We start from the raw sequence: 23,559 nt of genomic DNA, 5'->3' as shown, positions 1-23,559 counted from the left end.
TTTCGGTAACAAATCAACTTTCGAGTACAGAATATAATGAAAATCTAACGGTTTTATGAGATTTCCTGACAGATTTTGGCAATCACCAGGGATTTTCAAATTTTGATTTGTTCATTTTGCAGTTTCAACGTGTTGATTGGGTAGTTATATGATCTTAAAAATCTGATAAGGCAAAGATAGAGAAGAGCATTTTCATAATTCAAAAGAAGAAAATATTTAAAAAATACCGTGAAAATTGTATAAAACGATAAAAAGTAGGAGGGTGGAATCCAGGACACGACCGCATGTCGTTGGACTACGGTATTGTAGATCTAGTATTTTCTGCAATTTTATCTAACTGAGCATTTCTAATTGCGGAGACGTTAAAGCGTTATAAATAATAATGGTGCTTATTACTGGAGTCGCTTCACGATGAAATCAGAGTGAAGTATTCGAGAAAAATGTCGCAAAGTGTCATCTGCCGTGGAATCTGGGTTATTCTGAGTATCATATGAGTGAAGTGAGAACAGAAAAAGCGATTTCACGACCATTTTGAACGGTGAAATGTTTTCACGAATATAGGGAAGTTTAAAAATCGATTCATTTGTGATCTAGCGGTAATATGTATGGGATTTACTTTCCAGTAACAAGGACTTTTTTTTGAAAAAAATCGGCTCTCTAGGACTTCCAAATTTTTGAGCTGCGACCAATGGAACGTATGGGAAAATATGACCTTCCAATTTCGTTTAACGGTAGGGCTCAAAAAATTCCTCTTGTCGAAAAATGTCCTCTTAAAAAATTTCAGCACAATCGACTTTCCGGGACTTTTTAAATTTTTAAGCTGGGAAACTCGCTCATTTCACTTGTCCTATTCTCATTTTCATTTCACTGCCAATCTCACTCCACGGAGGTGATTTTTGTCACCTCATTTGAGTTGGAATTAGAAATAGGTCTTAAAAAGTGAAGTGAGCGTGAAAGTGAAATATATTTCACCGTGAAGTGATTTCCGTAATAAGCACCACAGTTCTATTGCGGGACTCACGTAAGTGAGAAAAACGTCGCAAAGTGACATCTGCCGTCAAATCTGAGTTATTATGAATATCACTGAAGTGAAAACGGAAACAGCGACGTTTCGCGTGGAATTATTTCACAACCGTTTTGAACGGTGAAATGATTCCACGAAGAAGGGATAAGTTAGGAAAATTGATTGATTTGTGATCTAATAGTAAATATTGGATTTATTTTTCAGTAACGAAAGGAATCAGAATTCGATCCTTGCCTCAAAGCAGCCAAAGTTTCAATTTTTACCGATTACAAAAATGCAAGCTGGTTCACGAAATTTTCCGATACCGAAAAAAAATCTTTTTTCTATGCAAAATGTCTTAGAAATGCAGAAAACGTCACCATCTGGTGTTATTTAAAAAAAAAAACAGAAAATCGACTCTTTGGGACTTGAAATTTTTGAACTGGGAAACATTCTCATTTCACTTATCCTATTCTCATTTACACTTCACTGTCAACGGGGCTTATTACGGGAGTCACTCCACGGTGAAATGACAACCGTAATAGACACAGGGGCTTATTACGGATGTCACCTCACGGTGAGAACGAAGTGAAAAAATCTCACGGTGAAAAAAGAGGCGTGCAAATCAAATGGGAATCACTTTCACCGTGCCTATTACGGTTGTCATTTCACCGTGAAGTGACTCCCGTAATAAGCCCGACAGTGAAAGTGATTCCCATTTGATTTGCACGCGTCTTTTTTCACCGTGAGATTTTTTCCCTTCGTTCTCACCGTGAGGTGACATCCGTAATAAGCCCCAATCTCACTTCACGGAGGTGATTTTTGTCACCTCACTTGAAAGTGAAATATATTTCATCGTGAAGTGACTCCCGTAATAAGCACCATTCGCAATTTCACTTCACGGATGTAATTTTTGTCACCTCACCTGTAGTGGAATCGGGAATGGGCCTAAAAAAGTGAAGTGAGCGTGAGAGTGAAATATATTTCACCGTGAAGTTACTCCCGTATGAGGACCAATATATACTAAAAGAATGGACCTTTTATATTAGCGCTGTCACTTCAGAAAAACCTTAGCTCCAGCCCAGCATATAACTTTATGTCTTTTAAGGAACTACGTTTATTTCAGTAACTTAAAAAAGTAAGAACTCAATTACACGCTTCTTGCGTAGTTATCAAGGTTTTGGCGAGTGACAGGAAAATATATTACTCCTTTATTTATGATTCAGAGCATTTCTAAATGTTTAGTTACTCCAATTGGTATAAAAATCATGTTCGGATAAGGTTCTAGAAAATAAAAGAGGTTAAAAATAAACCTCCTAGTGGTATATAATTGGCTCATTTTTCTAGCACAGTTATCAGAATGGTAGGCGAAATGATTCCAGAAAGCAATACTTCTGGCGAAAATGTCGGTGGTGCAGCAAAAAAATAACATAATTGTTCAGAAGATAACGGACGGGTAGTTGAAAATTGAACTTTTTGTTGAACAAGCAATAAAACAATAGCTTTAATCGGAGGCAACGTTGCCAGTATGCCAAATAAATCTGGATTTCGGTAGATTTGTGACTGCGCGCCAGACAAAGGGGCCGTTCAATTATTACGTAAGCAAATCAGGGGAGAGGGAGGGTGTGAAATTTTCTAACGTTATCTTACAAGGGAAGGAGGGGGGTGAATTGACTATCTTATGTAAGAAAAACATTGTTAATGCAGTTGTTTAAATAACCATGTTTATGATAGTGTGGACTGTAAAATTCATATAAAGAAAATTACGGAAGAACGATTAACTCGAAATAAGGACGAAAGCTGAAGTATTGCGCTTGCTTCAGGATGATAAAACTAAAATAAAAATCTATATATTCTGCTATAGTAAGATCTTACTAGGGGGAGGGGGGGGGGTATTCAAAAATCTTAAGATGTCTTACAAGGGGGGAAGGGGGTGGTTTGAAAAAGTGGAAAAATATGCTTACGTATATACGTAATTCAGTTGCTTTGAAGTTAAGATTCGAATTCTAGTGGTTTGCATGGGCAGGCTCAAGTTTCAAATCATGTTGAGAGCTTTTATTTTTATTTGGCGTCTACCTGCTAACACGTACGGTTGTGTACTGCCTACATAGCAAATTTAGTTTGTTTTCCTTTTAACTGAAGAGTTAAGTGGAGTTGTTCTCAAGGCAAGCAAGCAAATTTCACAGTTTGACGTAGAACTACTTTTTTTTACTATACTGGGGTACTTTCTGTGAAAATTCTAATTTGACATTCAGGGCTGAAATACTTCATTTTGTTTTTTTTTTTTTTGGTTGGAAATTACGTTGACAACACGTTACGTTGAGGGTGTATGTTTTGTGATTTGGTTTTGAATCAATATACTATACAATACAGCGCGAAACTTACCCTCATAGAAAAATCATTATACAGATGCTTTTTTCGAACGGTTCTCGTCATTTTTTTTACTGTGCTATTTAAAAAGTACGTCATATACGAGCAAATCCAAAAAATCCTCTAGAAAATTGATGATTTAGATTTCCTAAATTTTATTTTCATTCATGAATGCATACATAAACTCTATTCGTGAGAAAAATATCAAAATGCTCAGATCCATCGTACTTTTCCGTACGATAAACCAAGTCTAGTCTAGTATAATAGCGGCGACTTGTTTTGTTACGTTACGTGTTTACTGTTTCGTTTGCAGTTTCACATTCTGCGCGAAGCGAGGTGGTAATGTGTGACATCTTATGTCATGCATGCATCCGATCTAATGATTCAATGATGAAACCCGTCGTGTCTGGTTCGTATGCGGTTTGGTGCTGCACCATATGACGTCATGTATACAACTATCACCGAAGTAAAATATATCAGAAGCACCTGACAGAATAGAATTACATTGGCTGTTTTGATTGCTTGTTACTGATCATCATAAAACAGGGCCCTACGGTGCGAGTAGATGTGTTACTCATAAAAGTTACTCACACAGTCCATTACGGTAAACCGGCGGCGCCGTACAGAGATTAAAGATCTTCGTACCTGACTGACTATCACAGGCCGCGCTTGACAACATTTACGTGCGCACATGTGTATTTGTGTGTACGGCGCAATCGATTTTCCTCGTACCTACCAATACGTTTGCACCGGACAGAGCACCACAGCCAAAGCCTGGCGGAACAGAAGACGAAGACGCAGTAGTCGTTGGATTAGGGCGCATGCCGTGTGGTGTGTAAAACAGTGAGTTTAAGCTAACGGAAGCGAGAAGAGTCGCGCGATTGCACTTCTCACCGCCGAGTTCGAGAAGCGAAAATTATTTTAGTCTTAGTCGAAATATACACGGAGTAAGAGAAAAGTTATTAATAAACTTGATTTTCCTCTCGGCCAGCGTGGTTGTTTTTCCCCTTTTACAGGGGTAAATTGAATTCTATAATAAGGTTCTAGAGTCGGCTAGCGCTAGTTTGCTGTGCGAGAAGAACTGTGAAATTTGAAGTGAAGTAAAATTTGTCCTCCTGCGCCAAGGAGTCGATTCGCGGAACGAACCGCCGCAGGATTCGCGCGCGTTTTCAAAAACTGTGTGTGCATTTCGTTCAGGCCGACGACGGTTCAACCGTGCGTGAAGAGAAGGGAGAGAAAAAAAACTGATCTGGAAAGTTTCGATTGCTGCCCGGTAAAGCAAAAAATTAGATCACGAAAATGGTGTCCTTAGAAGACCTTAAGCTGCTGCGGGAGATCGAGTTCACCAAGGAAGGATGTGAGTGGTTTTCCGTTTGATATCCGATAGCTTGTGAAATTACGTCGTTCTTTATTTGCGTTCAGTCCGATCCAGTTATTATAGGGTGCTGGCTGGCTGGAGGGTGGAGGTCCAGCCTCTGTAAACATTTTGTTCGCATTTGTAATATGATGTATCCCAAAAAGGGTCCGGGATGGGATGAAACGTTGTGAATGGAAGTGCAGTGTGATGTGAGACACGTACGGAAAATTATGGCAGCTACCTGCGGTGTCGTTTAAGCTAGAGCTACACAGCTCTATAATGTCATTTTCACATTCGTTCTTGAGACTTTGGATTACGTAAAAAAGTCATCCGCATGAAATGTAACAAAAGCGCGCCCGATACTGGTGTAGCAGGCCAGGCGTGTAGAGAATCAAACGTGCTGGGAATGATCATCGTCGTCGTCGCCGGTTGCTACGGTGATCGCTTTGTTACACAGAGACTAGATAGAGCCAATCCGTCACTTTGGCAACCAGTGGAAGAATTATAAAAATACACATTTCGCATTTCTATACCTAGGTGTTATTATATCGCTAAAGTCAATTGCTGGCTACCGTTGAAGCGCATCTTGGGAGCAGCAGCGCCAGAGCGCAGGAACAGAAAATAATATCTATTTGATCTGTGGGCAGGGGTTTTTTTCACGCTTTTCACTGGCCAACAGCACAGCTGTTGTGAGATAGGTTGTGTGACATCCAACAACACGAGGATGAAAATGCAGGTGTGCGACAACACTTAACCGCTGAGAACCGAGCTGCGCCGTGAGAATGTGCACTGGCTTGCACGCAGAGAGGGTATATCAGCCTATAGTGGATCGTTCATTTACACTGTCTAGAAAAGTAAACAAGCGGTTGACAAAAAAGTGCTTATAAGTGAGGGTCCACTTTTGGTCAATGTACCCTAGTGCCGCGTAAGAGCGCGTAAATCCCGCGAGACAGATCGTGGTTAATAGTGGCTGTCTTTGAAAGTTCAACTTTCCTGATTTATGACCTATGGCAGTGAAAAAGTGACTGCTAATTAGTTTCAAATTATTTAATCCTCTGGATGACGTATACACGAAGGTTGCTGTCTAACGTTTTTTGTTTAAGTGAAATAATGAGAAATCATGCCAAGAATCGTACTCAAACTAAACGTCTTATTTCAGTTGTTCTTAATGCCAAGTCAATTTGTATTAAAGTCTATTGAGAGGAAAATTCAATTTCTTTTTTGTTCAAGTGTACACCGCATTGCCTACCAATAAAATCATAATCATGTTTCATTTCGCCACAACAACAAGTGCTTGCCAAAATATGAGGTCACCGTAATTCTGGCAGTTTTTCAACCACCAACGGGTGCCGAAATTTTCCTCTTCTGAAATATCGTATATTTCCAGAAGAATAAATCCTGGTCACACACAATGACCGCGGCCGGACACCTTTTCGGCATTTACTTCGTCTGCAGAATTTCTGAAACGTAAATTTTGTTTCTTCGCTTGCTTGCCGTGTTACGTCTAGGTGTGTTCGGCTCGCAAGGTGCCACCATTCCAATTAGAGACATGCGGCTAATGTTGCAGAATATACTATTAATTATCATCCACGAAAGCTTGAACAAAAATGAAAATGCAGGAAACGTGAAACTTGGAATATAGTATCAAGTTTCCTAATTAGACGAGCAGTATTGACCAGATATTTTTATATTAATCCTCAACGAAATGCTGAATATATCTCTGATTTACATACGAACCCAAATCTGCACAATTCTATAATTTTCAAGCGTTGTACTCGATCTCAATTTCATTAAAAAAGACGATGTTTAAGTCGCAAAAAAAAAAAACAAAACTGTGCCCTGCTTTCAAAGCTATATGACATCATTCCAGATCCGATTTCAAGTCAAATCTAATCTAAATGAAAATTTCAATAAAATTATTTCCCAGTCTATTCAACCCAAATGTCGTTAAAGTTTATTCAAATTAATCTGAATCCAATCCAAAAACGAATTAAGAATATCCAAGATAAGAAACTTGGGGTCGTTTGGCGAAAAAAAAATTCAGATACGGTAAAACTACAGAAAAAAAATCTCACAGGATCATGTAAAAGGTCTGGGCAACATTAGGAAACCAGACGAAAATTTCATGAAAAAACAAAAATTAAACTTCAAAATTTGATACAGACTCATTGTGACAAAAGGGAAAACAAAGAATAACAAGACCGTAGGCCAACAAACCCTGCAGGAATGGATTTCAACATATTTCATACCGGTTCCATAAAACCTAAATAAAGATTATGGAGAAAATTAAGATGAATATACTAAATCGAGTAATTTGCAGATATGTCCTCTAAATGAAGCTCACTTTGCTCACCAATCCAACAAATCTACAGCTGCAAGCGTTGTGAGAAAAATAGAAAACACACTTGGCAATAAAAGATTGCGGTAGTAGAATTCCTTCATATTGAGGGTGCTTTTGATACTGCGTTCCACCGCTCAATAAAAATGTCATTGAAAAAAAATTATCCTGACATGCTTTGGATGATGGAGTGGTATCAATATTAATAGAGCAGAGGTTAGGCAGATATCTACCGCCGTGTTGGTGAAAATGTTGCAAACCCGATCAAAGCACTCGAGTATATTACGTCACAAAGTTTGTTTTGAAAATTGAAGTGAGTTCATTTATGCGAAATTGACGGAGTAAAATGCCGCTATGTGACAAAAGAAGCGCAACCATTGGCGGAAATTATCGACCACGTCAACTCATGGTTGGATGTTCTCAATTCTCACCGAATCAATCCATCTGATCTAAAAAATGCTAACATTAATTAACACCATATAAGATTCTCGACGACATGTCTGATTTAATGGAAAACATCAGAACTTTAAGTAGGTAACCATAAGTTACTATAATGTTTGAATAGTGCATAGTGGAATAATCTCTAACATTGAATCTTAAAAAAAATCATATGCAAATCAATTTGTAGGTGTTCTAGCAGTCTTCGTTTAATCAAACATTTTTAATTTCAAATGAAACACGATTATGATATTTCGTTTGGGTTACAAGTTAAATCAGGAATTTGTGGAAAATCTTCTCGCTACACTTTGTTTAAACAGTGGATAACAAGACAATCCGTCAAGTGCTGGAACGATTACGTTTAACTATCCTTGGCAAAAATTCGAATCAGCAGCTCGATGGTTAACAATCACTCAGAACTTTTTAGTTGACAAAAACTACATAATGACTAGACTGTCTAGAAAAAGCAGCAATATTGAGCAAATGCGATCGAAGGTTACCGTAAACGTGCACTCGATTATCCGGAATTCGCTTATCCGGAATTTTGGACTCGATTACCCAAAATTTTATTTCTTTTGGTGTTCGTTTTTAATTTTTATTGGGAAATTTTACCTTTACCATCCATTCTGGTATATTTGTTACCATTTATGTCACGTACGGCATGTTTGGGACATGTTCGAAATAAGTGAGAATAATCAATGTCCAATAATTTTTTTTGCTTCTCAAGTTTTTACCTCTTTTCGCCTCAGAAATAATTTCTGGTTGCGCCACTAGATTCTAGAGGGAAACATTTACAAGTATAATATAGTTAAGATGAAACAACAGGTGGAAATTTAAAATTAAATTTCTTGATGTTTTTAATAACCCGGGTTTTACCGGAACTCTTCTCGCTCATAACAGTTCCTCTTCACAACATGTTTATCGAATGATTTCCAAACTTACAAGGAAAAAATCTTTTCTCAAAAGATGTATTCATTCCTTAAATTTATATTTCTTTAACAATATCTACCAGTGCGTTGTGATAAAACTTACGACGTTGTGACATAGAAGCTTTTAGCATCATGTTTGTTTACTATGTTTTCATTACCAAGACAATCAAATTCTTTCTTTCTCCTAACCTGTCAATCTATTATCGTTGGAGTGGTATCTCCTTTGATGAGGTCACTTATTGTGGATGATCTTCTCAATCGATTAGCAGCGAAAAGATTTAATCTTATCGACATCACTGATGAAGGATAAGAACAACGTTCAGAATCCCAAAGTTGTATTGATTCGTAGTAAAATATTCGTCTTAAGTAAAGTATCTAGCATTTATGCAACATAACAAAACCAATTATACCTCACACCTAGATTGTGATAAGCAAAATTTTGAACACTTTCTGGGCGAGTAAGCCAACGTTTGGAATGAAATGGGTATTAAAATCTGAAACGACGATGATTTACTGGATTTATATGGTTATAGTAAGCCTTAAAACAACATACAGGGGATAATCAAAATAAGTAGTATAGGCAAAGATTTGATTGAATTTGAAATGAAGTAGCTTTGCCAAATGTTATTCGATTTAAATAATTCGAACACCATTGAACTGTAAAATTTTTGAAGTTTCATTTTCTGACCTCAGATCTGGCCTAAGTCACCGGATGTGGGAAATATTCCTGAGTTTCGGTAGGCATGTCAAACCTGCTAATTTTTGGATGGATTTGGTGATGGGTTACTTGATGAAAATGCTTATTCGCATCATTGACATAGATGGCAAAATCATTTCTGAAGCGAATGGTCCATCAAGATCCTGAATCGGCCAAGAACTCATCGAGAAATGGCTATTTTTCATCCGGAAGTCCTCAGAGGAACCTTTAGTACGGGACATTTACGTTTTTGCAACAAATATAGCGTGTGACACCTCTATCTTCAGGATTTTTAATCAGAAATCTTTCAAAAGACATATTTTTGAATATAGGCTTCATTGGCCACTTCCGGAACAACCTGGATGCCCCGAAGGAATTCGTAGTGAGGGAATTTACATTCCTGCATCAAAATATAGTATGCTAAACTGTATACTGTATACTGACAAACAATTATTTAGAAGGTAACCTTATTGGACACTGGAAGTTTTTGAAATTAATCCCCTTGCAGAGAACGAAGACTGGATGGAATCTAGGCTGAACCTTGATATACCGACGTGATGGAAACAGATCGTCAAATATGGCAATCAGGGGGACCAGCTAGTAGTGTGGAATACATTGAACTACTAAAGCAGCCAATAGAAAACGGGATAAATTGTACTGGGTTCCAACCCTAAACCGGGTTTTGGTGTATGAGACTGCCGAGAGACAAAAACAATAAATGTTACGGTGGGAGTCCCGCAAGGCTCCATCTTAGGTCCTACCCTATGGAATGGAATGTAGAACGGTGTGCTGTCACTAAGGCTACCCAAAGAGGTAATAATCGTTGGTTTTGTAGACGATATAGTATTGTCGGTTACAAAAGAACGCTTGAAGAAGTGGAAATGTTGGCGCCGAGGCATTTGGATAGATTGAGAATTGGATGCAAAGGGCTAAGTTGCAGTTTGCCCACCATAAAACGGAAGTACTGTTAGTGAGTAACTGCAAAGCGATACAACGGGTACAGATTATGTCGGAGAGCACATTGTCGCCTTAAAGAGAGTGCTGAAATATCTTGAAGTGATGGTTGACGACCGGCTCAACTTCAACAGTTTCGTCGACTGTGTCTCTTCATCAATACTCAGATACGATAGTCCCGCTTGGGTGAAAGCTCTGCAGTTTCAGCGAAACCAGGTGAAACTATGTAGCGTGTTTTGGATCATGGCTATCCGAGTTGTGAGCGTGTACAGAACAACATCGTCGGAAGCAGTCTGCGTCATCGCCGGGATGATTCATATCGGTATTAATCTGGTAGACGATAGTGAATGCTATGTGCGGAGTGCCACCAGAGGAGTTAGACAAACTGTGCGAGAGGAATCGTCAATCAACAGAAAAGAGATTCATCGACAAATATGGATACCGGTTCTGTCAGTGTGGCTCAACCAGAAGCATGACGAAGCTACCTTTCACCTCACTCAGTTTCTATCTGGACACGGTTGTTTCAGAAAATACCTGCATCGCTCCAGACACGCAGCGTCACTATGTGACGGATTGTCTTGAGGTGGAAGAAACCGCGGAGCACGTGGTCTTCGAATGCCCGAGATTCACAATAGTTAAAGGCGAAATGTCGCCGATTCTGAATGTCGAGGAAATGTGTCGTAACGCAGAGATTCGGGCTGCTGTTAGCACTGTAGTGGCACAGATTATGTCAGAGCATCATCGGAAGTGGAGAAATGATCACGTTCACTGAGCTTAAATGAAGTGCATGAGCACAGGCCCTCCCCCAAAGTAATATTTTTTGAGGAGTTCCGGAGGGAAGAGCCAGTGGTGCGGGTAGGCTTTTAGTGGATTGGAGGAAACTTCAACCCCACTTCCTGATCATCAAAATCATTAGAAGTCTCAGGTGTCTGTTTGCAGTCTAGATGGTAGGATTCGAACTATTTTCTACTTGTGGATGTGGGAAGTTTTATTAATTTTCTTTTCTTTCATTTTTAGACCAATACAAATTTCTTGATGATACACGATAACATTGTCTTGTCGTCATTATACAAATTCTATATAGGAGGCCGTTCCTAAACCACGTGGTCATGTTTTGATCACTTTTTATACCTCCCGTCCCCCCTTGTGATTTTTCGTGGTCTTTTGGCCAAACTCCCCTCTCCCCCTCCCTCCTTGCGACTTCAACCACGTGGTCTTTTCATTTGTCAAGTGCCAAAAATTCACTTAAATTTTTACATTTTTATTATTAAACACCCCCGTGTGTAGTCTTTCGTGGTCTTTTGTAAAACCCCCCGTCCCCCTGTTTATGACCACGTGGTTTAGGAACGGCCCCATAGGGTAGTTGGTTTCTTGTTGAGAGTAGTTCAGCAGTAACTCTAATCTACTCAGAGTTACTACATAACCAATGGAATTTCTCTAGGTATACTTTATATAAGAGTATCCAAAAAATTTCAAAGTTGAATAACTCCGAGTAGATTAACGTTAGGGTATATGCGTGGAGAAATTTCTTTATCATTTATTCATTTTCTATATGTGGCTGTCTTTCAGCCCCTGAAATACTCGCAACAAAAAACCAATCATCGTGTAAAATATAATTCTCAATTGGCATAACAAAAAACGAAAGTGTTTTTGATTTAAAACATATTTTGCTAAATCCAAACACTTGCATAAAACGTTCCATGAGATGTGAGAAAAATTGCAATTTTCTGTTCAGTTACATCATAACGTTCGTTCACTGCTTTCATTATCAAGTTTGGAGGTTTGTATTATAACATACCGCGCTTTAAAGGTTACTCTACAAACAGTTTAATTAATTTTCCATTTTCATTGTTTAAACGAGGAGTAGTCTTGTGAATGCGAGAGTGTACTGCGTTTCACCGTAAATCTGGTAATAAATTATCGCCGTGTAGGCAGCGTGATTTTGCACCCGCATCCAATTAAGTTATAAAACTGGTGTTTGCATCTATTTTTCGGTTATGTAGCTCCATTAACCCTTTCGCTTGCTTGAGCTAACACTCGATTTGGATTTGAGTCTGAATCCTGCGTAAAAGTTCGCGATGCGTTGACTGTTTTGATGTTATTAGAAAAAGTTATACAAACAAATAAATTAATGTTAAACCCATGCTGATTGGACCTCAATGATTGAACAAAATGATCGTTATTATAGTTTAAATTGTAAAATTGCTAAATATTCTTGCAAAATTTGGTAAAATATTGTGATTCCTTGGGTAGTTTTTCATCTTTTGTTTTGGTAGATGCCATTGGGAGTTTTAGACGCCCTTCCTCCTACTTGTTTTTTTTTTGCGGTCATTTCACAGACCATTTCAATCCTATCGTCCTTCTTTATGACCACGTGGGTAAAGGATTCCTATTAATTCCGATTTTCAAAATAGAACTTGATGGTAAACTGGTAAACTTTTCTAAGAAAAGATAGACAATATTTTCAGCTTGATGCTATTTAACAAAAGTATTAATAATACCCGAGAAATGAGTTTGAAACTTTGAAAAATTATTAAAGTAAAGACAACCACTACAAGTAAAGTCTTCCACTACGTTCAAAATCATAAAAGTGATCAAATATTATTCTGCTGAAATTGAAAATCAGAATAGTTTTATAAAACTTCAAGTTTATTTTTCTTTGATTAGCTTTAATGTCAGATAGGAAATGTTTCTCTAAATTAACGTTGATTCTACGGGCTTTAAATTTTGTTGTTGTTGTTTGGCTTAGATCTAAGATAGCTTAACTTGAGTTAATGCCAGCAATGCTACCTAGTAATCGGAATTGTTGGTGCGTGATAAAAAATGATAAAATGACGAGATTGTCTGTCGAGTAGCTTTACTAATTTCAGGGAAATTTACAGCGATTCAAACTATAACGATTATCAATATTAATCGCTCTAGAATTCAGTTCTGCTTTACTTTTATTCTTGCGAAGCAATACCTCAAATCCATTTAACATTGGGCGCCAATCGTCGATTAATCCAACCCCAATTAAAAACACCAAAAATAGAATCCCACCCCCTGTCGTCTTTTCCCTCCAACAGACACTTCAAACCTCAGCAGCTGGCTCTGACACTAATTGGTCTACTAAGTCAATCACTAGTGTCTCTCTTCTCCCTCTGGGCGCTCTCATTCACTCAACGTGTCTCGTTCACCCCTGAGCATCGAAATTTGCAGGTTTGCTCTGACTTGCGCGAAAGTATCGAACCAGCAAGAGTGTGCCGTCAGTTTGCCAGCACTGTTCGAGCAGTTTGCCGCAGCTGATTAGAGTCGACGTCGACGCTGACTCGGCCAGGCAGTAGTGGGCTGCGTCGTCCGCGCTGTCTTGTCTGCTGGTATGGCTCGCCTACAAAACAACTGATGGTATTGGTAAAAGATTTCCGTCTCTCACTTTATTTACTTCTTTTGATCCTCTGTCTTGCCTTCATACTCCAGTATCGACTCCACCCCTCCCGCCTCTTTATAGACCTTTCTCTACCGAATTCCCGTTCACAATCGTAGCGTAAATGTAGCTCGGCTCGGGTAGCAGCATAAGGTATCCCTCGTTATGGTACCGACCGACTCATAAGTGAGCCTACTGTGCCCAAGTTCAGTTCACTTTTTGTAGGTTGCTACGATCGAATAGCGAATTTTTAGCCGATAGTGCGCTGATTTGTATAATCGACAGAAAGAAAAAGAAAATAATGGTTAAACGTCAGAACTCCCGCTACTCCAATGGGAACGGAAATGGGCACTACAAGCAGCAACAGCAGGAAGAATTACCCCCGAGAGGACCAGGTATTTAAACTAACGGAACTTGGAGTGGAAACAAAGAAAGGATCGTGGTTCGGTAGACCAGTTTCGGTACGAAGAGCTCGATGCTCCAATTGGCAACGTGTCATGTTTTGGTGGCGATCGAGAGCGTTTCGGCTTTTTGAGTTTCGTGACGATTCGATGTCTCTGAGTGATTCTGCCCGCAGGTTTGTCAAAACAAACTGCTGCATTTTGAAGTGAGCATTTGCTGAAATTTGAAGCAGTTTTGCACTGCAACAATTTCGCTACGGTCGCTATGCAATGAATGGAAAAATCTCGGATTTCTGCCAGGCAGGCAGGCCGGGGTTTGTATAAAATGCGTATGCAAAGTCTTGATGCGTGAAGAAGCTGTAACTTGGCACCGCCGCAGCCCTGGTGAGCTACGGTCCGGCCCTGGGGTGATGAGGTGTGTTGGCAGCAAAAGCGCAACCCAAGAGTGTCAGTGCTATATCGCAGCACCGTACTTATCTCTTGTTTACGCTGGGAATCTTCACGAGTCAGCAGTGGAGACTCCGCGTGGTGCAATGCAGACACGCGACGCGTTGCACCCCTACTAAGGTGAGAGCAAAGCACTGCTGCGTGTTGCCAACTGGTCGCCGCGATCGCAGATCGACTTGGAGTTGTCAAGGTCCTTTGGACTTTTGTTTCTTCCACGCTGGCAGCGATCAGCAGACAAGCTGACAAGGACTACAGGAACCGTTGTCGAATCGAACTGGTTCTTTTGCCAGGAAAGAGCGCTTCATTTATGCTGCTTTTAGTGAAATTGATTAATGGTTATTTAACCTACTTTTTCGCTTGATGAGTGGCTACTTGAGCGATAATAGAGATTGGAAAGGTCTGAATTTGTACGCTATGAATATCTAATCAATTGGTTAGGCTGTCTTTGAATGATTAGCGAAACGAGCACGTGTTAATGAAAGTGAAATGCGTTCACTTTTCTTCTGTCGACACGAACGGTGGGGGAGGTGTGCTTGATGTGCGCTTATCTGCGCTGATAGCCACAGCATGTGGGTGATGAAACGTGGCTGTCTGCTGTATATAAAATACATTTCGAGCGGCTCGGAAATGGTCATCTGTTATTCAAAATAGCAGATAGTAATTTGAAATGCCAACGCGTCTGGTGGAGATTGTTTATATAATAATTTGAACGATTATCAAGAAACGCGTCTCTCCATAATGTACGTAATACAGTGATGCATTATCCCCAAATTTTCATTTCGGAAAGAAAGAAGAGCAGACAGATCTGCGAGAGAGTCTTGGGATGCACAAATACAGCGATTGTATTGCGTGTCATTGCTCGTGAGAAAATAGGAGGCTTTTGTTCAAGGTTATTCGGAACGACAAGCTTTTCCAGACAGACGGTCGTATTTAACAAGTGGCATGTCGCAGTTCCATTCTGAATTGGAAAAAATGCAATAAACGTTTTGTCAAATTTAGAAAACTGAAAAGATAAGGGAAGGCTAAACTTTATTATTATGGACAAAACTGAAAATCAGAGTCAAATATGCTATGCTATGCTATGCTATGCTATGTATAAGCTGACCAACTCCTGAATGATAAAAATCCGGACCATTTCGTCAATACTCAACCTTATTGGATAGTCAGTTAATAAAACCCAAACTTTTGTCAAACGTTATATCTTTTAGTTAAAGTTTGATGAAAACAGAATTAAAATTAGAGATTAAAACCTGTTTCTAAAATGTAATCGGGTTTTCATCTTGCCGGAATGTATACTTTTCTTGCGATGCAATTTTCTTCAAAAAAATTCGGTTGGGTCTTTGATGCTTGCTGGTAAGAATGTGTTTTTTGATAGCTGACTTTCCATCCGAGGCTATGTTGATTCGCGCACTACAAATAATACACTCAATATCACAATCTGTGCTTCCTTTTTTCAGGAAAGGAAATTCTTTCTTCAGGTGGTCGTTAAATGAACATTTTCTTCGGGCTCTGCCCATTTTACATAAAAATTGCAATTTCTTAAACGCCTCAGGAACAAAAACGTTTTTTTTTTCTTCTTCTGAAAACGCAAGTGGTGACTCAGAACTAAACCTGCTGACTCTTGCTTTTCGGGCGCAAAAAAAGGCAAATATTTTTGACAATTCTTGCATCTCTTTTTTGGTGTTTGTAAACTGAACGAATGTCAACATTAAACTTGAAAGGAACCCATGGAAACTGCAGCATTTTAACGAAAGAAAGAGTGTCTGCTGTCAAATCCCCATAAATAACTGAGGTGCATTTAAACTTGATCAAAAACCGTTGATAGTTAATTCTAATATGTTCAATGTTAAAAATCTGGGAAAAATCCGAACAGTTCAAAGAATCCGGACAAAATCCGGACAGAAATTTAATCCGGACACCACCTCTGAAAATCCGGACCGTCCGGAAAAAATCCGTAAAATATATGCGTCACCTAACGACTTGGCAACGAAGTAAATTTCACCTTAAAAAAAAACAAATGTACAATTTATTTTATTTTTTCTTGCAACGGAGGCATACGTCTTTCGATTCTTTTTGCAATTGAGTTGAAGCTTAAAACTTAGTCACCTATTTTATAATCAATTTGCTTCATTTTTTGCACTCATAACGATCATAAACGTATGAATGAACTTAATTTATTTTCAACTTGTCTTTTCTTCGTTAATTATGTATGAATATTTCGCAAGAAAAAAAATTATAGCTTAGTTATTTTTTCTCGGTTTACTAAGAATCTTCATCGCAAGATCCATCTGCTAATTTTGATTCTACGATGTGTCAATAAACAAATATGAGCGACCGTAATATAAAAGATAAACTCTTGGGATACCTACTTTGACACCAGATTTCAACTCAATCAGTTATTACTCAGCGCGTTCTAGAATAGAACAAATAATAATCGAAATTCGCGGATATTCAAAACATAGAAATCTATTGTATATTTAAAGTTTTTTCTTCATTCTTTTCTTTGGTTTTGGCGAGGCAAAATTAAAATTATTTTCCTCTGTTGTTATGCCAAAGCCATAAAATGTCTTTTTGAACTTTTTTTTACTTTCGACCTAATATTCAAGCTGTCAGCTGTGCATAGCAGACAGTGTATACAACTGTGAAATGCAGAAAAGGAACAAGAACTGAAAAGTTAGACTTAGGAAAATATGTCTCAACGAGAAATCTGCTTTTCAAAACTCAGGGTAGCTAGCGAACCTGAAAAAAACCGAAAATTTCGAAAATGACCCGGGAAACCTGTGAATTTATTATGTTGGATTCGAACAATATTTTTCGTTTACTACATGCTTGGAATAAGGTCTATCAGTTCAACGCGTTCTACACTTTCTGCCACCTCACGAACACTAGAAAGGCCCAGGAACCTTCTAGTTGACCCTAGTTAGTAGAGGTAAAATGCTGGTCTAACAAGCCAGTCAGCCATCATTTCCTCGAATCTCGGCTAAGAGAGATTTTTTTTTTTTTTTTTAAGGGGGGATTTGTTAGTAGCTTAAGTATTTATGATAAATATTAGTAAATAATGAGTATGTGTGTCCAATCACAAATGGTGACTTCTCAACACTGTTAGAAATTTGTAATTTTAATTGTTAGGATTTGTTTGCTTTCGCAATTAGGACTTATCATTCGTAGGGATTTAAACCTACTTGTCAGAAAAGGGGAAGTAAACTTACAACTAACTTAATTGCTAACTTATTGGCTATAAAGAGAGCTTATCGTAGCAATTGAGGATTGCAACGATTTTTGTCGAAAATTGTTAATAATTTTATTTGACATAGCTTCTAATGGTTCAACACCAGTAAGTCTATGTAATTCGAGTGTACCAAACCAAGGAGGACGCTTCAAAATCATTTTCAGAATTTTATTCTGAATCCTTTGGAGCGTTTTCTTCCTTGTTGAACAGCAACTTGACCAGATCGGTACAGCATAAAGCATTGCTGGTCTAAAAATTTGTTTGTAAATCAAAAGTTTGTTCTTTAAACAAAGTTTAGAATTCCTGTTAATGAGAGGATATAAACATCTCGTATATTTGATGCACCTGGCTTGTATACTCTCAATGTGCTCTTTGAAAATAAGTTTTTTATCATAAATTAGTCCCAAGTACTTAACCTTGTCGGACCAACTTAAAATAACCCCATTCATCTTGACAACGTGATTATTGTTTGGCTTGAGGAAAGAAGCCCTAGGCTTATGCGGAAAAATTATCATTTGAGTTTTAGAAGCATTGGGAGAGATTTTCCACTTTTGCAAGTAGGAAGAAAAAATATCTAAACTTTTCTGCAATCGACTGCATATGACACGAAGACTTTTTCCTTTTACGGAAATGCTTGTGTCATCGCAGAACAATGACTTTGTGCATCCTGGAGGCAAATCAGGAAGATCTGAAGTGAATATGTTGTACAGGACTGGACCCAAGACTGAACCTTGAGGCACACCTGCTCTGACAGGAAATCTATCAGATTTTGAATTCTGATAGACAACCTGCAGAGTTCGATCAGTAAGATAATTTTTCAAAATTTTGATTAGGAAAATTGGAAAATTAAAAGTTTGCAATTTCGCAATCAAACCTTTATGCCAAACACTGTCGAATGCTTTTTCTATGTCTAAAAGAGCAGCTCCAGTGGAATAACCTTCAGATTTGTTAGCTCGTATCATATTTGTAACTCTGAGCAATTGATGAGTTGTGGAATGCCCATGGCGAAATCCAAACTGTTCATTTGCAAAAATTGAATTTTCGTTGATGTGTGACATCATTCTGTTAAGAATAACTCTCTCAAACAGTTTACTTATTGAAGAAAGCAAACTGATTGGTCGATAACTTGAAACTTCAGCTGGGTTCTTATCCGGTTTTAAAATGGGAGTAATTTTTGCATTTTTCCATAATTTGGGAAAATATGCAATTTTGAAGCAGCAATTGAAAATTTTCACTAAAAAATCCATTGTGCTCTCAGGGAGATGTTTGATTAGTATATTAAAGATTCCATCGTCACCAGGTGCTTTCATATTTTTGAAATTTTTAATAATTGATTTAATCTCATTCAAGTTAGTTTCAATTATTTCTGCAGGTAAAAAATTCTGGGAAGAAATTAAATCAAATTGACGTGTGACTTCATTTTCAATTGGACTCACAAAATTCAAATTTGAGTTATGAACACTCTCAAACTGCTGAGCAAGTCTTTGAGCCTTTTGTTCATTGGATACAAGAAAACGTTCACCATCTTTTAAAACTGGAATAGGCTTTGAAGGTTTCTTAAGAATCTTCGACAGCTTCCAAAATGGTTTTAAATATGGTTTCAATTTTTCAACTTTAGTCTCAAAATTTTGATTTCTCAGAAGAGTAAATCTATGTTTAATCTCTTTCTGTAAATCTTTATAAATAGTTTTAAAAACAGGGTCACGAGAACGTTGATATTGACGTCTGCGGACATTTTTCAAACGAATTAGAAGTTGAAGATTTTCGTCAATTATTGGTGAATCAAATTTCACTTGAGCCTTTGGAACAGAATAATTCCTGGCATCAACAATTGCACATTTTAATGCTTCCAAAGCGGAATCAATATTCACTTCGTTTTGCAAATCAAGCTCATTATTGAAATTTCTCTCAATATGAGTTTTGTATCTTTCCCAATTAGCTTTGTTATAATTAAAAACAGAGCTCATAGGGTTTAAAACTGATTCATGTGATAAAGAAAAAGTTATTGGAAGATGGTCAGAATCAAAGTCAGCATGTGTGATCAAATCACTACATACATGACTTTGATCTGTCAGCACCAAATCAATTGTTGAAGGGTTTCTTACAGAAGAAAAGCATGTAGGACTATTCGGAGACAAAATAGAATAGTATCCTGAAGAACAATCATTGAATAAAATTTTGCCATTGGAATTACTTTGAGAATTATTCCATGAACGATGTTTAGCGTTAAAATCGCCGATTATGAAAAATTTCGAACGATTTCTGGTGAGTTTTTGTAAATCACCTTTAAAATAATTTTTGAGCTCGCGTGTGCATTGAAATGGTAAATATGCTGCGGCAATAAATAAAATCCCAAGTTCAGTTTGAACTTCAATTCCCAAAGTTTCAATAACTTTCGTCTCAAGATGGGGAAGAGCACGATGTTTGATTCGGCGATGAATAACAATTGCAACTCCACCGCCGGAACCCTGAATCCTATCATATCTATGAACCATGTAATTGGGATCATATTTTAATTTTATGTTAGGTTTCAAAAATGTTTCAGTAATAATTGCAATATGCACATTATTTACTGTTAAAAAATTATAAAGCTCATTCTCATTGGCCTTCAATGAGCGAGCATTCCAATTTAATATTTTAATTGTTTTATTTAAAATCATTGCTAAATTTTAAATTAGAAACAATTTTAATAGTAAAATTTGTGCCTATTTGAATGGCTTCAAACATTGATTTTGCCTGCAACATGGCGTTCATAAGATCGAACATTGCCTGTTGCAAAAAAGAAAGTTTACCTGCCGTAATAGGCCCCAGGCAGTTGACATTAGAAAAAATATTTTCGGCAGCAATATTAGCTGGAGTAATAGGTGTACAATTATTTTCTAGCGTGTTTTGCTTACCCATATTAACGGTCATTTTCGAACAACCAACACTAGGCGGTATAATGTTTGAACTACCTGTAACCTGTGCATAAGTTAAACGGGTATGCAAAGGAGTAGGTAAACTATGCGTCACTGGTACGCTCGGAGAATTTTGTTTTGAAGTTGGTTTTAATTGAGAAATTGAATTTTGTTTACCTTGCCTTGCCTTAACAATTGCTAAACGGACTGGGCATTGATAAAAATTTGACATATGGTTGCCGTTACAATTCGCACAGCGAAAATTTTTACTCTCTTTCACAGGGCATGTGTCCTTTTTGTGAGAAGAGTCTCCACAATTAAGACATTTTTGGTCCATGTTACAGAATTTGGAACCATGGCCATAACGTTGGCAAGTACGGCATTGGGTGATATGCTTTTCACCTCCGCCATACTTCCTATAAGTTTCCCACTTTACACGCACATTATACAAAGCATGTGCTTTTTCAAAAAAATTTAAGTTGTTAACCTCATTGCGTTTAAAATGAATTAAATAATTAACAAGGGAAATTCCAGTTCTCTGACTGTTTTCGCCTCGTGATTTTTGTTTCATTAGAATTACTTGGGTAGGGGCTATGCTAAGTAATTCTGTTAAAGTAAGTTTGATCTCATCAACGGTTTGATCGTTGGTGAGACCTTTCAAGACAACCTTGAACGGCTTGGCGTTCTTGGTGTCATATGTAAAAAATTTGTACATCTTGTCAGTTAAATACTGAACAAGACGATCACGACCCTTTACTGAGTCGGCTAATAAGCGGCATTCACCTCTACGGCCAATTTGATAGGTAACTTTAACGTCAGAAACAAACGTTGAAAGTTCCTTTTTGAATATATTAAATTCAGAAGAAATAGTTACCACAATAGGTGGAACTTTCTCCTTTTTTAAAGATTTTATATTTTGTATAGTTTCATTATTGGTAACTTCCATTTCACCAGCTTCTTGCTCAGGCAAAATATCAAAAGGATTGTCACTACAGACACTCGATGTGTCAGAAAGAGATGCCTCTCTTTTCCTCCCCGCAGCGATGCGAGGTTTCTTTTTCCGTCCAGCCATTTCAGGTGATACGAAAAAAGTTAAAACAAATGTTAAATTCAAAAGTAGGTAGTCTTGAGAAAGACTGATGGGAAATAACTTTCAGGTAGTCTTTAAAAGACACACTGACAAAACACAAACTTTGAAGCTATAGGCAGTCAAAGACCAGTCCACAAGCAACCGAAAAAACGTCTGATCTGTAGGACAGTTCAAGACGCACTGGGCTAAGAGAGATCTTTAGAGTCAACACGAACGTAATCGTCTGTTCTGTTGTGCGTAATATACTGTGATGTTTTTCATTCGAGTAAAGTCCATTTAAGTAAATTAGTTATAATTTTGAGAAAATGGCTACGACATTTTCTTCACGTTACATGAAACTTTGCGTGATCTTCAACGGAACCAAGAATGCCCGTTATGTCAGATGTAATAAATCACCATTCTCAGCCACAAAAGTCGCAAAATCATAAGCAGCGAATAGCAGTTCACCGAACTAATGTGTTCCAGTTTTTGGATTGAAATATTGATAATAAAATGGAATGTTTCACAGAAGTATATTATATAAAAGTTTTTGAGCAAATAAAACCGGGAATTTAAAATTGTAAATCAGTTAGTCATTATTTGAATGTAACGATATCAAGAAAATAACCTAAACACTCAAGTAAAATAATCCCCAAATATGACTGTTTCAATAAATTAGAGTGTTGCCATCGAAATTGGTATCGACATGCGTGAGAAAAAAAAATAGAATGTCTTCTGAATTAAATAAGTTAGAAAAAGGTTATTCCACAAATTGTCTAAATTAGACCTTTTTTGACGTAGGACTACGTTTTACTTTAGTTAAAATGTTTAGCTGTGTAGTGTACTAAAAAAGTATCTTTTTCAAATGAAACCATTTCGAGTGTCCTGACCGACAGCTAAAATGTTTCTTAAACTTAAGGTATGACGATTGTCATATCTGTTCGATGACAATCTAGCGAAAAGTTGAGTTCAAATTCAGCCAATCGCGAGCTCGCTTCTTTTAATTCACAAGTTTTTTCGTAAACACGATGTTGAAGCGACGAACCCGGCGAGCAATTTCTTTGCAAACTCTAACGTAAGCTGACGCGTTTTGGTAAAGGTTCGGGGCACCAAAATTCACAGGAATGGTTGAAAAGCTATAATTATTCTAGAGCAGCTTTTTCGGGCTTCAGAGCAGCACTTTTTTGGGTTTTGTCGATTAGTGTTATTTTGTGGAATCTGAAATTTTTACGCTTAAAATCGTAAAGAGAAAGGAAACCTAACCTCATCAACAAAATATCACCAAATTCGCGAATGGTAATAAAGTTCACAAAATTAGCTAGTTTATGTGGCTCTTTTTATGGACTCTTTTTCTCTATTACTCGAATTTCTATGAAAAATTGGAAAAATTACCTCAAAGAATTGTACTTTGAGATGAAGCAATAGATATTTGTTCAAAATTTGAAAAAATGGTATATAACCCATTGAGATTTCTGTGGAGGAAACTAACAAGTCAGGTTTTTGTAACTTTTTAGCATGATCAAGTTGCTTACAAATTTAGGCAAAAAAAGATTCTACGCAAATTTTCCAGCGAATTTTTTAATAAATTATTTTTTGGTAAAGTCCAGCCAGAAAATAAAACTGGATTCTAATAATTTGTGAAATTTGGTAAAAATAATGTTATGGTGTAATCTATATATAAAAAATAAGACTTCTGTTTGTCTGTCTGTCTGATCCATATAACGTACGATTTAAATAAAATAGATATTTATTATTATTTTTTAAAAGCCAGTGGCGCTAACTAGTGGCGAATTCAAACATGCCATCATTATATGATATATGTTCACTGTTTATGAAACAAGTTTGAACGTACTTTACGAACTAATTTCATTTTTGTCATATGACTTACATTTGAAAGGTTAGTAAAGCGGGCAATGTATGTAGTTTGCGAGGATGCGAAAATGAACGGGAATAGAAGGTGTGACTTTTTTTTAGGCTAAAAAAAAAGTCACACCTTCTATTCCCGTTCATTTTCGCATCCTCGCAAA

The 23,559-nt window shown here is 37.5% G+C and overlaps 1 protein-coding gene across 5 annotated transcripts in view; it reads left to right on the top strand.

Moving 5' to 3' along the window:
• Positions 1 to 23,559, top strand: part of LOC129732038 (reticulon-1-A) — a 56,086-nt gene that overhangs the window by 24,762 nt on the left and 7,765 nt on the right. Inside the window, exon 1 of one of the 5 annotated variants that reach the window (XM_055692504.1) lies at positions 4,176 to 4,730. The exons of 3 other annotated variants lie outside the window; for them this stretch is intronic. In XM_055692504.1, the coding sequence (XP_055548479.1) occupies positions 4,673 to 4,730 (58 nt within the window). In that variant the 5' untranslated portion in view covers positions 4,176 to 4,672. Of the gene's footprint in view, positions 1 to 4,175; positions 4,731 to 13,684; positions 13,885 to 23,559 lie in introns of those variants that run through there. One more of the 5 variants, XM_055692503.1, reaches the window with a different exon arrangement.

The sequence above is a fragment of the Wyeomyia smithii genome, chromosome 3 (assembly GCF_029784165.1).
Source record: "Wyeomyia smithii strain HCP4-BCI-WySm-NY-G18 chromosome 3, ASM2978416v1, whole genome shotgun sequence".
Lineage (NCBI taxonomy): Eukaryota > Metazoa > Arthropoda > Insecta > Diptera > Culicidae > Wyeomyia > Wyeomyia smithii.
This window is presented reverse-complemented; position numbering and strand designations above follow the sequence as displayed.